The sequence below is a fragment of the Saccostrea echinata genome, unplaced genomic scaffold, assembly GCF_033153115.1.
Source record: "Saccostrea echinata isolate AGI-Se365-2 ecotype Australia unplaced genomic scaffold, CSIRO_AGI_Sech_v1 ptg000004l, whole genome shotgun sequence".
Taxonomy (NCBI): domain Eukaryota; kingdom Metazoa; phylum Mollusca; class Bivalvia; order Ostreida; family Ostreidae; genus Saccostrea; species Saccostrea echinata.
The window spans coordinates 6,206,421-6,221,824 of NW_026889753.1; the positions used below are offsets into that span (position 1 = coordinate 6,206,421).

General features: G+C 32.7%; 1 protein-coding gene across 2 annotated transcripts in view; it reads right to left on the minus strand.

Annotated features, from left to right (window-relative positions):
• Nucleotides 1-246: 246 nt before the first annotated feature.
• Nucleotides 247-15,404, minus strand: part of LOC133179087 (GTPase-activating Rap/Ran-GAP domain-like protein 3) — a 64,230-nt gene continuing 49,072 nt past the window's right edge. For both annotated transcript variants that reach the window (XM_061313817.1, XM_061313818.1), the window contains exons 6-27: nt 14,955-15,019; nt 14,059-14,149; nt 13,359-13,434; nt 11,921-12,019; nt 11,716-11,819; nt 11,511-11,631; nt 10,176-10,328; nt 9,630-9,745; nt 9,382-9,474; nt 9,190-9,264; nt 8,801-8,864; nt 8,506-8,556; nt 8,306-8,404; nt 8,022-8,135; nt 7,112-7,275; nt 6,761-6,913; nt 3,856-3,922; nt 3,668-3,748; nt 3,243-3,361; nt 2,969-3,062; nt 2,488-2,702; nt 247-2,179 (exon numbers count right to left, since the gene is read on the minus strand). In XM_061313817.1, the coding sequence (XP_061169801.1) occupies nt 2,033-2,179; nt 2,488-2,702; nt 2,969-3,062; nt 3,243-3,361; nt 3,668-3,748; nt 3,856-3,922; nt 6,761-6,913; nt 7,112-7,275; nt 8,022-8,135; nt 8,306-8,404; nt 8,506-8,556; nt 8,801-8,864; nt 9,190-9,264; nt 9,382-9,474; nt 9,630-9,745; nt 10,176-10,328; nt 11,511-11,631; nt 11,716-11,819; nt 11,921-12,019; nt 13,359-13,434; nt 14,059-14,149; nt 14,955-15,019 (2,361 nt within the window). In that variant the 3' untranslated portion in view covers nt 247-2,032. The remainder of the gene's footprint in view (nt 2,180-2,487; nt 2,703-2,968; nt 3,063-3,242; nt 3,362-3,667; nt 3,749-3,855; nt 3,923-6,760; nt 6,914-7,111; nt 7,276-8,021; nt 8,136-8,305; nt 8,405-8,505; nt 8,557-8,800; nt 8,865-9,189; nt 9,265-9,381; nt 9,475-9,629; nt 9,746-10,175; nt 10,329-11,510; nt 11,632-11,715; nt 11,820-11,920; nt 12,020-13,358; nt 13,435-14,058; nt 14,150-14,954; nt 15,020-15,404) is intronic.

Here is a 15,404-nt window from a genome sequence, read left to right on the forward strand (position 1 = left end):
AAATGGCCCGATTCAAAACTTTTTTTAACCTCCGGGACGATTTTATTTTTCTTTTCATTTCGGAATATTTAAATCTTATTTTTACATATTTTGAAAATTCAGCATTGATGTTAAAACTGTTTTGGAAAAAAAATTTCCACCTACCTACCGACCCAATTTTTCACCCTGAGTCGGGAGAGGGCAATCAAAGATTATTTTAAGGATGACCCTATTGATAATTATATAAAGATTAAACAACAATATGCATATCTCAAAACAATGTTTTATTTTCAATAAAACAGATAAATCATGTAACTCTAATGAAAATAAGAGGGTTAAAGAATGAAAGATCACAAATACCTGTATGTTCTTTGGTGACTATGGAAACACGTTAAACAATGACAGAAATTTAAGACGTACGGACTTTATTGTGCAAGTCAGCATTTTTTTCTAACTGAAAACTAAATAAAGCAAATATTTTGGCTTTCAAATTAGATATTTTTCTTTTTATATTTAATACTGCAGGTATTTTATATAAAAAAAATTGGAATAAATATTTTGTGCTTCTCTTTTTTTGCCTGAGAATGATTAACAAATGAAGAGATGACGAGTGCTCATGTACTCTCTTTTGAGAGGTGGATGATACGTCACAGCCTTATTCCCAAAATAGAATATATCATTTTGCCAAAAAAATTGTTTTTCTAAAGAAACAACAAAAATCAATAAAATCTTTTTTTCACCAACAAATATAAAATATATAATTATTGACATAATTAATACGTCATTGTATAACATGTGAAAATAATTCAACAACATTAAAATGTGCTTCCCACTTAGGAATGTGAAATGCAAAGACAAGATGGGGCGTTTTCCAGTCCAATGAATACACGTACTTGCGCCATGACAGAAAAATTGGATGATATGAAAAATTTACAACTTCAACCATTTTTTCTCTTTCAGAACGTTCATATCAACACGTACCACTTAGATATAATTTATGTGAATTTTTAAGTCATAATAACAACAATTAGTTAAAAATTTCCTATGCTAAAAGGCGATTACTTGTCATCAAGTGTTGATTCCATTCGGAACCTCTTGGAATTTTCCGACAAGCTAAAAACTTAAATAGAGTCTGTAGATGACCCTTCCTTTAAAGAAACTTGAAATCGCTACCAATTATTACATATTAAATTTTCCAGTAAGCGCATTCAGTTTACAAATTTCTGTTCCTTTCAGGATGGTGTATTTTTCTTCCATGTCTGTCTGCATATAATGATTAAAATTAAAATTAAAAAGTGTTTCATTTTCTGTTTTCATTTTAATCATCATTTTCAGATAGAAATAGAAGGAAAATACACACCATCCTAAAACCGAATCCATAAGTTCTTTTTCGCTCGTGATAGTCTTTTCCCCAATGTTTAGAGAGAAAAGGACCAAGAAATCGTGCAGCAATTAATGTCTAATATTCCAATACTTTTTTCATCTGTATAAAACAAATAGTTAAATATCAGTCTTTGTAGCAAAATTAAATATGGCAATTGTACAGGATAATGAAAATATCCTCAAATACATTAAAACTCCATATTTAGGTATAAATACTTATTCTGTTTACATGTAACATAACAAATATTGAAGTAGCACCATTGTGTCGTTCATAAATATGACTAGAAATTTTAAAAGTTCATTCTGGACATGATGAACAAAATTATTTGAAAAAAAGAGAGAAAATGGAATAAAACGTAAGTAATATCTTTTTTTTTGTGAGTATGGGAGCATCTATTTGAAACAAGCTGAGCCCACCGGTGTACCGATTGAACATGGCAGTATTGTCGTCGGTTCCTTTTTTTAATCCCAACGTCATTCTTCATAGACTCTTTTCACAGGTTATATCCCTCACTGACCAGTAAACACCTGACTTAGTCAATATCGTGAATCTTTAACCTCTGCTTCAAGTCATGTAGGCGTCCTAAGTCGTTGATTGAACACGGTAAGGCACATTGAAAATGCCATAACATGTGTACATGTCTATTCACACACTTCGTGCAAGTGTATGTCAAACTAGGTCCGTCTCCTGATGTGAAAAGTCAAGAGTACATATCGTCTGTTGATATGGACTGTCTGGAGGAGAACAATTAGTCCCTGGTCTTAGAATCGAAATTCCGGAATCTGAGCCTGAAGAGTCATGTCTATCACTCACAGTCTGAAAAAATAATTCATATATATACACTTTAATGTTAGTGCAAATGCATGCAAAAAAAAGATGCGCCGCAAGACAGAATAATAAATCATATCTTTATCCGAAGCATGGACTTTGTTATATTCACTGTGGAGTAAAACAACGAGAGACTATGTATCTGCGATACCTTTTAACCTCTGGGATGACTTCATTATACATGTACTCACTGTGGAGTAAGACATGTGGAAACTATTTCTACTATACCTTTTCACCACTGGGATGACTGTTTAATCAATTTGGAGTAAAACAAGGAGAGTCTATATCTGCTATACCTTTTCACCACTGGGATGGATGCATTTGGTCCTTAACAGAGGACTACGTCGTTTGTTGCTTGGTGACCTGTCGCCATTTTGAGCCACTGGCGCCAGAAGCGTAGACTGGGCAGAAGGCGTTGGATTTATGGGTGACTTGTCATTATTCGACATTTGCCCAGCAAGGCACGAGAGAGGGATTTTGTATATGTATTGGGGAGGGCGCAACGTTTTGGCTGAAATAAAAAAAAGAATAATACTTGTATTTTAGAGATTCACAGAATCTTTAAATTTGAATTTTACATGAAATTCTATGCAGTAGCAAATAATACGTTTCATTAAAAAGTTTAACAATCGAATAGTTACAGACATTAAATTAAGAACTAAACTTAAGTTTTAATGTAACATGATTTGCCAAGAATGATACAAGATTCATGTATTATCGCGAATGTAGATAAGCCCCCAAAGTTGTATATTCGTTAGAATCCCTTATCACACTTACCAGATGGTGAAGAGGGAGGGGTGTATCCTTGTTCACGAGTCTTTTCTTTTGGAGAGCTTCCTGGACCAGCAATCGTGGAGAAATATATATCACACTAGACACATTAGAAAAACAACTTTACTTTCTATAACATTCAAACTGTACAACATTGTTCGCCATGATCAGGAATTTAAGCACTACAGACGGCGCATAATGCACAATTGAAAACGAACGTTTATGTAGCATTTTCAAATGTGATGAAAATGTTTTACTGATTATAATAGTTGAGACTTACTTTCGATGTAATGAGACTAAGACCAGGCTGTGACATGGCGTGGACAAGGTTTCCATTGATAATTAGTCGGATTTCTATAGCATCGGCTGTGAACGCCATCACATATGGGAAAGCACAAACTGTAAAATTGGAGAATTGTAAATTTATACAAAATCAACGAACATGAAACACTTCAAAACATCCTTTTATTTAAAAAGTAACAGCATATGTCCTTCTTTCGACTTCCTGGGTTCTCCATATCTTGGTAACTAATCTCTAGTATCGCATTTTGCTTTTCAAAGCTTGCAAACAATACATGAATTCAAAAACCACTCACAAAGTATATTTCCAATATATGTGCTTTAAAGGAAACATAAATATAAAAACCTTTACAAACAGTCATTAAGCGCACTAAATGAAAACTGCGAAAAAATATTATCTTTTACCTATATCGTTTGGCTCAGAGTTCCAATTGAAGTCAAAATCACGTGATGTTTCCTCTGAGAGTTTCTGGAAGTGACTTACATCTACAAAAAGGATTTTCTTGTGTATATTCACTCGATCACGCTAATATTTAAAAAAAAAAATCCTCAAAGGATAATTAGAGCCAGAACAATCAGACAAGTATACTTACGGTTGTAGCAAAGAAGCAATTCCGACTCCTCATCCTCGTATATATCCAAAGCTGCAACCAGGTTCAACTGTGAACGACAACAAAAATTAAGGTCTCATGCTTAGTACTAGTATTTGATTGTATGGGGAAGATAATGCTTTTTTCAGGATGTCTATCATTTACAAACTGTACATTCCAAAAATAAATATGAACAGAATTAATTACATCTGTGTCATGGAATCAGAATTTTACACAAACAGGTTTCAAAAATACGTAGACCTTTGTCATAACTTTGTTTATTCAACGTCATACTATAACCAAATTTGATTGACATATTTTAACAAACAATTCAAATAATTTGCAAAAAGTGAATTAATCAAGAAATTTAACAAAATTATCATAAATTTAAGACAGCGAAAATTGAGTCTCGGAGCAGGATCAACACTGAGTAATTCACTAACACTACACGTAATAATGTCTATAGTCACACATCTTATAAATAGCGATTAAACAAAATGAAATGTAAAGATTCAAAGTTAGTATTGTTATATAATTTTAAATGCAACATTTTAATGTAATACATGGCTTCGTTTTACAGAAATCAATCTCTAATGACAAGAGGATCTCGTTAAACATGAGGCCCATGAGCCACAACGCTCGCCAAAGCCATTATGACCCTGCTGTTCTTCACCTGCAGATTTCCCCCATGTATTCCTATGTAAATTTTTGATAGCCCATTGTTTCCCCACCCTACTCATAGTTGTCATGATGTAAACAAATATGAATCTTCAAATCCTGAGCATGTTTCCAAAGAAATATAACTAATCATGAATGGTTTTGCTATTCTTGAAAAAAAGATTTTTCCTATATTCTAATGTAACACTTTGATTGTCCATTGTGGCCCAAAGCATAACCCCAGGGGTCATGATTTGGAAAAAAACATAGGTAATCAGAGATTACAGAGCTCACCTCAACGAATGTTGTCTTTAAGTAAGGCAAAGTCCCACATTAAACTAATAATCTAGTAGTGTACATCCCAAGATGCAAAATTTATGCAAAGAAGAAGGTACAGTTTTGACTTTATTATGCCCTAAAAATTTAATGTCTTCAAAAAGTTTTGAAACTGGCTTAAATATTAGTAGAGTATATGAATGTGATAAATCAGGAAAGAATATGGCATGAAGGAGTACCATTCTGGAAATATGACGTCATTAATTTAATGCATTTCTCTGTTTTAAACAGAAAAAGCCTCAAAATGACCCATTTCAAGGGTTATTTTCCTTAAGAAAATAATGTCCACAGCCATCGCCCACTGTAATTTTGGGATATGTTGTGTAAAATTCTTTGAAAAATCACATATCTCGAAATTTGTGTGGGCGATGCCCGTGGACAATATTATCTGAAAGAAATTTCCATGGAAAATTGGTGTCTTCTGCAACGTTTTAAGAAAATACGGGAAAATGCACATTTTTATGACGTCACAATTAGCATTTAGAAGGTCATGTGAGAAAAATGATTCGCAAGATCTTTCTGCATGGAATTTTAATGATTCAGAAGGCATGAGTTTTAATTTTTTTTACATCACTTTCATTTTTAAGAGAAACACAGGGCAAGATTTGTATTGAAACCGTACCTTGTTCTTTGATCTGAAAGGACTTGCAGTTACTTGGGAATAGACTTATCCAAATACTTCAAACGAGTCTCTCATCCAGAAAATGTAATTCATATCAAGCATCTGAGGCAAGTCTGAGAGTGTTCATCCCTTGATGCATCATCCATGCAAATTTGGTTTAGATAGATCTTATAGTTTCTTAGTAATAGACCTGCATCCAAAACTTTATCCTGGTCCATTAGCTGGAAAATGTATGTCAGATCCAGCATCCGAAGCAAATCAATTACTGTGCATCCTTAGATGTATCATCCATGCAAGTTTGGTCATCATAGAGCATATAGTTACTTTGGAATGAACCTGCTCAAAAAACTTTAACCTATCACTCATCCAGAAATTGTAGGTACACGTAAGATCCAGCATCCAAAGCAAGCCTGGTAGTGTGCATCCTTAGATGTATCATCCATGCAAGTTTGGTTCAACATAAAGGCTTATTGTCACTTGGTAATGAGACCTGCACCAAAAACATTAACCTATTCACTCATCCAGAAAATGTAGGTCAGATCCCGCATCCGAAGCAAGCCTGGTAGTGCACATCCTTAGATCTATCATCCATGCAAGTCTGGTCAACATAGGGCTTATAGTTTCTTGGAAATGAGACTTGCACCAAAAACTTTAACCTGCACCAGAAACTTTAAGCTGCTCCAAAAACATTAACCTGGTCATTCCTTAGCTGAAATTGCAGCAGCTGAAACCTTGACTGGCACAATGAAACACACTAGAAGCATTTTCCATGCATCTCTGATTAATGTAGGGCATTGAAGTACTAAAAAGAAAACTGCACTAAAAACTTTAACCTGGGACGCCGACGCAGACGCCGAGAGTATCATATAAGCTTCCCCCAACTTTGTTGAGGTTAGCTAAAACAAAAAAAAATAATATACTACAACCCAAGGAAGCTTCCATATAAATATGACTTATCGTGATTTTGCTGTTCTTGAAAAGAAGACTTTTAAAGATTTCTATAAATTCCTTTGTAAAACTTTGACTGCCCAATGTGGTCAAACCCTACCCCAATGATTTGAACAAACTTGAATCTAAACTGTTGAAAGTAAGTAGGATTTCATATATCAAGTATATATACAAATGTATAAAGTGCATCTTGCAAATTTAAATTTTCTTATTTTCTCAACTTATTTCCCAAAAATTTACTTTTATTATCATTACTTTATTTTAATCTCAGTTCACATATTTCATCCTTTGTTTGACATGTAGGTCCTTTCTTTTTTACACACCTGTTATTTTTTGAAGCCCTACCTTGTTGGCCTCCACTTGATACAGCTGTAGCGTGTCGCCATTTTTCTCGTTGATCAGGTCAAACTGGTTTTTGTATCCCACACAGATCTGGTTGTCATCCTTGATTCCATCAATTAACGTTATCAACTGAGGGCTCTCAAAGGCTTGTAGCTCCTACAGCAAACATTCTATCTTAAACTTCTCATCCTTTGTCATATTGTAATTCATTTTACAGTAACGCTTGCAAAATGAGGCATTTCTAAACTTTCTATGCATAATAATGAACAAAACTGGTAAAAATAAACACGATGATTGAAAGTGTTAAAATCCTACAGGCAAGCAGTATAATAGACATTGGCTTAAATATCGTACTCGAACAAAATTGAAACCATCCACGATTTCAAAGTCCACAGAGGGGCACCAAGTTGACCAGGCCACAGAATGTTTCCAGGAGAACAGAAGAAGTCGTTTCTGGATGGCCACCACCATTCTTAAATGGCTAGCACCTTGTCTGCTCAGAGCGTACAGATGGCACCCTATTGCGGAATTGAATTCATAATAATAATGCATTTGGATCATTTTTATAATCTACGGAAATCCGTTTTGAATATTTAATTAATATATTGTGATTTTGATACCTTAGACACTTTTTTCAATCGAAATAATTGAGGAAGATAAAGAAGAATGTACGATTTCGGCTTTATTATGCCCTAAAAATTTGATGTTTGAAATGTTTGAAATTTGCTTAAATACGAGTTGAATATTTGAAACTGATGAATTAGGAAAGTGTATGGCATAAAGGAGGGTCGTTCTGGAAATATGACGTCATTCATTAGTTACAATTCTATTTTTTACCAGAAAAAGACTCAAAATGACTTGTTTTCGGGGTTAATTTCCTTATGAAAATAGTGACCAAAGCCGTCGCCCACTTTAATTTTGAGATATGCTGTGTAAAATATTTTGAGAAATCACATATCTTAAAATCTTTGTAGGCGATGCATGTGGTTTATATTTTCTGAAAAAACATCCACTGTCTGCATTTTTTTTTTTTTAGAAAATTCAGGGAAATGCACAAGTTCATGACGTCACAATTGAAATTTAGGAGGTCATAAAAGAAAACATTGTATGATCATGAAATTCGAATTCGAACAATAAAAAAACATGAGTTTTAATTTCTCAAAACATTTTAATGTTAAAAGAAATACAGAGCCAGATTTGTATTGAAAACGTACATTCTTCTTTTTAAAAAAAATCATTAATGAATATTCAATACAATGAATACCCTTCGTTTTCTCTATTCTGTTATCTCTACATTCTGCTTTTCCTCTTGTAACTTGATCCAGTATTTCTCCCTCAAAATCGTTCAATCGGTATACATATATTTTGCCCTCCTTTCCTTTTAGAAAAAAAGGATCAAATTTTAGCAGAAGCAAGATGAAAAAACACAATGCTTTCTGTCTTACCAATTGAAGTTATATCAAATAACGAGTTCAGTTTTTTTTACCGAACATAATTAAAGAGAATTTTCATAGTTCTCTGTAGATATCCTTTAAGATATATTTGTACCTTTGTCGCATCTGAATATCAGAAGTCCATGTGCCTCCACGATATCCAGCTGCTTCACTGGCACAGTCTTGTCAAATATAGATCGATGACAGAGCCCCTCTGTAAAACGTCAGTTGATACATATGTCTTTTTTCATAAGGTGCGAATTTAAATTGACTTGCAATAAACCATTTATCATTGTTAGGGATATATATAATTACCTTCAACGATAAACGTGCCATTATCTGTTGATAATATTAATTTGTTGTCCCCTGAAAGTAAAATCAATAGTGTTATCCATTTGCTGTCTAAAAATTCATCAAACACATTTAGATTTATAGTCTTCCGCTTTTAAAGACACATTAAAAGCAGTGTATAAGCTGTTGCCAACGCGAAACGAGATGAATTATGACGTACCATTTTATATCCTTATCTTCAGCTAAAAATTAAATTCTCTTCAAAAACAAAAGCAAGAAGACCTTGACAAAAACAAATCTTCTTGCTTGATAAACGTACCCCAGGAATCACCACAAATAATTGGATGAGGGAAATCCATGCAGAATTGTTGAGGTTCCCATGGCTACAATAGAAACGCAATAAACAAATCAAACACCCATGCTTGAAGACATGACATCAGAAGCTTGCTTTTTGACAAAGGCATCTTTCATTGCTGAAGGGTTCAAATTAAGTTCAAATCTTGCTCACCAAGACAATTTGCTTTGTAATACAAGTAATTATGCTATATGAATTTTACGATTTGCTGTGTACATAAGTGTCTTTTAGTCAGAGACAAATGAAATATATTTACGGATAAATACGGAAATAGGAGCATGGATCAGAAATGTCTTTAAATGCACTAAAAGAGGAGAGATTTTAACAATGAAGTCCTAGAACCTTCCACGTACCTCCCTTTTAAGTAGACCTGTTGTGACCAAACTTGTTGGGGCATCTCCCTTCAGGATGGTTTTCACTTTTAATGTCTGAAACGGTTAACATATTCTCTAAGATACGAAAATATCGATATCTTAATTTAGAAATGGTTTTGAGAGGAAAATGTTGTAATATCATATATAAGTGTACCCGTGTTGTTTCGTTACCTGACCGACTCGGACATATTCGCTACGTCTGGCTTCCTCTTTCCTGGAGATGTGGGCGTCTTGAATAACATCACTGAATGCTCTTCTATACAACTGATTCCAAAAAATAATAATCAATAAAAGTTAAAGTAAATTTGCTTGAGGTACAAGACGATTGAGATGAAGACTGTAACACTTGGGTAGTTTTGTTAAACTGCGATTCCAAAAGTATTAAAATATATTATGCTAAGAATTTAAAACTCCATCACCTTGTTTGTCTCCAGCATGTACACTTGGTGTATATTCTTTATTAACATCTCCAGAGTTCGTTCTCGTTTTTGTGCAAATAGGGGATTATTTACAGCGGCCTTCTCACCATTGATTACTAAAAAAGAGCAATGAAAATAAATTGTGTACATTTTGCTTAGATTTGATTAATGTGTTAAAGTATTTTAGGAGAAAATTATCTATAATGTCATCTGTAACATTTATATAACTTCACGCCTATCCAAAAATGAATTGTTCCCCTTAAATGACTGCATCATCATCTGTATCCCTAAAGAATTTAAATTTAATAAACTCTTGAATTTTTGCTTTTTTTAAAAAAAATTTTATTCATTTTAGGTTAAAATAAGATTTTAACTTTAAACTTGTTCATTTTTATTGAATTTTCCACATACCAACGTCATTGTTGCTATAGTAAACTCTCTGTTCACAAAAAAGAATATTCATTCGTTTTAATTCGTTTTCACGTAGTACTTAAGATCCATTATTAAAAGACAGAATTGCTTAGTCAAAGATGGATGAGAGCTTACGTTTGACAAGAAGGAATTCTCTAAACTCATCAGCATCATGGAACACAGGGGGCGAAGGAAGAGGTGGTCCGAAGAGAGGAACTGATTCTTCCGAAAACACGTGAAGTTTATAAGAATAATCACATGTATTGTAACACACAACAGCGAAAATATCTGAAGTAAATTAAGGTACACAGCTCTGTTATTATATGAAGTATAGAGTTGTGACATTCAAAATTTATTTGCAGAAAAAAGTAATATTTTGTCAGTTAGAAGATATTGCATTCTAAACTTAACATAATGTGTAGCCTTTGTTTTCACGTAGTACCGCTTCCCTCCACACAAAAATAAATGGAAGAATTTACTCTCGGGCAAATATACTTAAAAACCTCAACAGTTCGTTACATCTGAAAGTTATGATTATTTAAGAAAGGAAGTGTGTGGGATACCAAGTCATGATTGGCCTAGCTTTAAGGCAGCCATCGATCAACATGTTTAATCAGGTCTAGTGACCATATTTTTTGGAGATGTATAGATAATGTGTTATTGAAACAGGATATAGAATGACAAAGAATGATATACAAGTCGTTAATATTGATCAAATCGAGAATCAATGAAGTTTATGACTGATTCCAATAACCTTATATCACAAAATAAGGAATTTAAGATTTTACAACATTGTTTTATGAAATCAATACATAAAGCTGTCATAAACAAAACAATTGACATAGAAAATCTTTAAGACTGGCTTATGTTTATGACATACTAGTCCATGTAATAATTACCAGTATATTGTTTTAACTATTATACATTTATTGCAAAAGCATAAGTTAATTCCTAACATATTCATGTAATTATGTATTCGTCAAATTAAATTTTTTCTGGATGGTCTTTCATGTATATACGAATATCTTTGGAAACAATAAAGAAAATTAAGCTTACATACTAAGAATTTCTCAAGGTTTGATGCCCATCACGAAACATATATAGAGTTCTGAGTGTATGTAATATAATTACAGCTAGAAGTTGTTTTTTTAAATACATGTTTATCAAAACACAATAATACCAAACCCAAAAACTAACCGCGAATGGAATCATAGATATAATAGGTGCTTAAAGAGAAAGATATAAATAAATGTTCTTTCTGTATAGTCTTAAGAATTAAGACGGGGAACTTGTGAAACAAAGATATGATTTCAGCAGTTTTTCAGGCTTATCTTATCCAGCTTCACATGAGCTTAGTTACACTACTAGTAGGACTTCTCACCAGATCGGCGTCTCATTGTCGTCCATATCTGTTCACAGATTCAAGAAGGGAGACTGATTTATAAAAAGGAGAAAAAAGGAAAAGGATACGAGTAAACCGTGACCTCATCATACAAGGTTTGAACTGAGGAAAACAATGCGGATCTGGGTTGCTTGATTCATAGTAGATAATATTCACAATGTCGTTTCCTATGTGTCGCTTTCTTTCCACCTAAAAAAGAAAATAACATTCAATGTGATATGGATGTACTATAAGAAATATTGCCGAGATAAGACAGTGTTCTACTTAATTTACCTGCTGCTTGTTTTCAAGTGAATGAGGAAGAAAGGTTGACACATGAAACATGATCTCGTGCCCTTCATACACAGTGTATATGGATTCTGTCCCTGTGGCATTAGCTACAAATCACAAAATGTTCCCTGATGCTTTACAGATACCAATTGACATAAAATGGAAAATATCAAGAACATATATTCTTATGTTTAAAAAAACAACTTACATTTGACATCTAAACCACCTTTGAATTTTTCCCATCCTTTTAATTTTATCCTGCCACCCAAAAGACTTAAGAATCCGTTGAAAGAAGGCTTTGGATCATCTATATAAAAACAAATAAAAAAAAAAAGAAATGTTACTCTGTTTTACTGAAGAATAACTCTTGTTTGAAATAGATATATTAGAACATCTTTTTTTATTTACGTTAAAAATTGTGTAAGAGCATCAATTTTTAAATAGGGAAAAGAATTGTGTTGTCTTATTTTTTTTAACCTTTTGTTTCAGGGTATTCGTGTTGTGAAGAATATGTTCTCATCAATATGCAATAGACATGTATTACGGTATGAAGAATGTTTTCGGACTGCAATTTACCGTGTAAATTAACTTTTTGGACTTCTTGATAATTCTTACGAAAACATTTTCTATATGTCTGCAAATGTGTTAAATTCTATAAATTCCACACAGCCTAAAACCCACCTGGGGAAAAGTTAGAACTGGAAGTTAATCCTTTGATTGATTCTGTTGACACTTCATCTTTAATCTAAGTCAATCCCTTTTATGTTCATGCTGCCAAAGTGTCATCAGCCACTCAATAACTGTTTGATAATTGATCTCCTTATACTTTTTTCTCAATCCTTTTCTTTTGTTCTATCATTGTTTAGTATGTATATTTTGTTTTTTAAAAGGATTCACACTTTTGGTGCTGATAGACCCCAATCTCATGTTAACGTATATTCCATGCTAATTCCATATAAAAGTACAAAAACTATATAACGCGTACTGTCTGTCTTCAACAATAAGAGTAAAAGTCAAAGTTGACCTAGAAATAGTCTTGAACGGGAAAATAATATCAGTAAACACATGTACTTTGCATGGAAAAAAATATTCAGTTTTATTTGCTGCTAAAATTTGCTGACAAGAACAAAGTTAACCAGACAATATGCATATATTTTGTCGAGAGATCTTATTATTCAATATTTCTTCTGACTTGCTCCATTGGGATATTGGATAACATATGGATTAACTTCTCCTGTGTGTATCCCTTTCTCTATCATGGTCACAAGAAAAATAGATACAACGCTAAAGTTATTCCCTGTATAGCTCATTTTCTTAAATTATTTGCAAAACAAACCCTTTTTAGAAATATAAACACTCCGTTACGCAAGTCAATAACCGTTCTTCTGATGAGAGGGCAGCTAATTAAGATGATTTTTAACGTTAACATCACGCGTCATGTTTTTTTATTTATAGATAAAAAAGAGGCAGAAGTTTGTCGATATTGACTTGTAGCATGTAAATTGTAAAATACAAGTGGTGTGTATTTTCGAAATTGTCTACGATGCAAATCACATTACGTTCGGTAAGCTGTTCATGACAGTCGGGCTATTTTGACCACATACGTCAGACCAGTCTTATATTTAGCAAATCATGCAGATACGTACTGTTACTGTAGAACTCATCATCAGACATCTGGTTATCTAGGGCATAAACCACACCAAACTTAAAGTTGATCGATCCCTGAAATAATTACCAACGTGTGTAAAGCTATTTCATTACCAAGTCTTTATATATGAAAAGGATCTATCTCCGAATTCCTGCTTTACCTAGCAAACTGTAAATGTGTAAAAATTATAATGACGTTCATATTCTATACATGGTGTCTAGATTTACCAATAGCCAGATAAAATGGCAGGAATATGTGTAAGTAGGGTTCAAAGTTGAGTTAAAATAATTCGTAATTCAATTCATTCAATTTTGTAAATGTTAAAAATGAAATGCATTTTAGCACAATTGATATTTCCTATACTATGTGGAAAGCAAAACAGCATACAATCTCCAATACCCCTATCAACATGTGGAGAAATGAACACGACTCTTAAAATAATTTAAGTTCATTTATCAATTTTAATGTCAACCATTGATATGTTGTACAAGACAGTCTTTAAAATCTTTCTATTGGGTCCTAATAAGATTAGGGATGTATATATATAACTATTTACGAGCTATATTTACAGATATGAGTATGATTTACACATCATAAAATTACATGTGAAAGCTTTTGAAACAATTTTATAAAAGAATCCTTTTGAATTTTTTTTTCGTTTAAGAATAAGATTTTTAACGAATCGATATATTTCCTACCTCTTGTTCTTCCAACACTAAAATGTCTTTCTGGATGTCTGGATCAAATATTTCTTTTGGTCCCTTTTCAAATTTTTCCAACTCAAAATGACTGAAAAATAAACAAATCCCTCATAATTTTTACACTATTACATGTAAATGAAACAGACTATCTTATTTTCTTACTCTGTAAGAAAAAAAATGTGTATATAGGAAAACTGTTGTTTTACGTTTTATTTCTGTTAGAATTCTAGAATTGGGCCTAAATACAGGAATATGATATTAAAAATCCAGCTAAAGCGTTATTTTTAAAATCTGTGGACATTATTCATTTATTGATTTTAAACATCGATTTTCCTGCTTGTGCGCTGATGGCTAAATTGCTTCATTATTTTAGCCCTGTTTAACCCTATCTTATAGAAAGGAAGTCGTTTACTGATCAAATTATTAGATTTGTATAACTTCCTCTATGTTGTCGTCACACCAATACAGATGAGTGTTCTATTGGTATTCCAGAATTACTTATTATCGTGATAACTAGACAAAGGACATCGGCCTTATGAGATTCGAGTGCACAGTCAGTCAGTTTTGTGCTTTGTTCCTTGATGAATTATATTTGTTCTCGTAATAATATCTCTGAAAATGATGAATATATTTGAATGTCAATTCCCAAAGGCTCTTGACTCCTTAATTTTACCATACATACGATGGCTTTAACCAAATCTATTAACAAGAGAACATTGATTCTTCATATTTCAATCCTTTTCTGTATACATGAAAACATGGTAACATATATTGTTGCAAGAATGTCATATGGCCAAAAGATCAACGTTTTCAAGGAGATCAACTACATACATTTATAACTTTATCATTAGAATGATGTGAATATATAAAAATCTGTGTAATTTTTGTCATACCTTAATATGCTTTTGACTGTCTGAGGCTTTTGAGGGTTGTATTGAAGGCACACTCTCTTGGCTCCCTGTTAAAAAGGCATAGGAATAGAGAATATACTAATGTATGTATTACAGATAAAGAGCAAGATTTTTGGATTATTTGTCCAAAAGCAAGATTTTGGATTATTTGTCAAAATGGTCATGCAATTTTTTTTCAATCAAAATCATATTTTTTTAATTTCCTAGTCAATGGTTCCCTGTTCATAAGCATATTTATTACTATATTACAATATGCAAAACTTCAATAGGATAGAGAAGCATTAAGAATTTTTTTGTTTTGGCTATTATTTTTTTTTTAAAACTGAACAGCATATCATTCCATGTATATAGAATTGCCTCACTCAACAATGTCATTATATAATACTAATTTACGAGTTCATTCATTGCAAATTGCAAACAATAGAAGCTAAC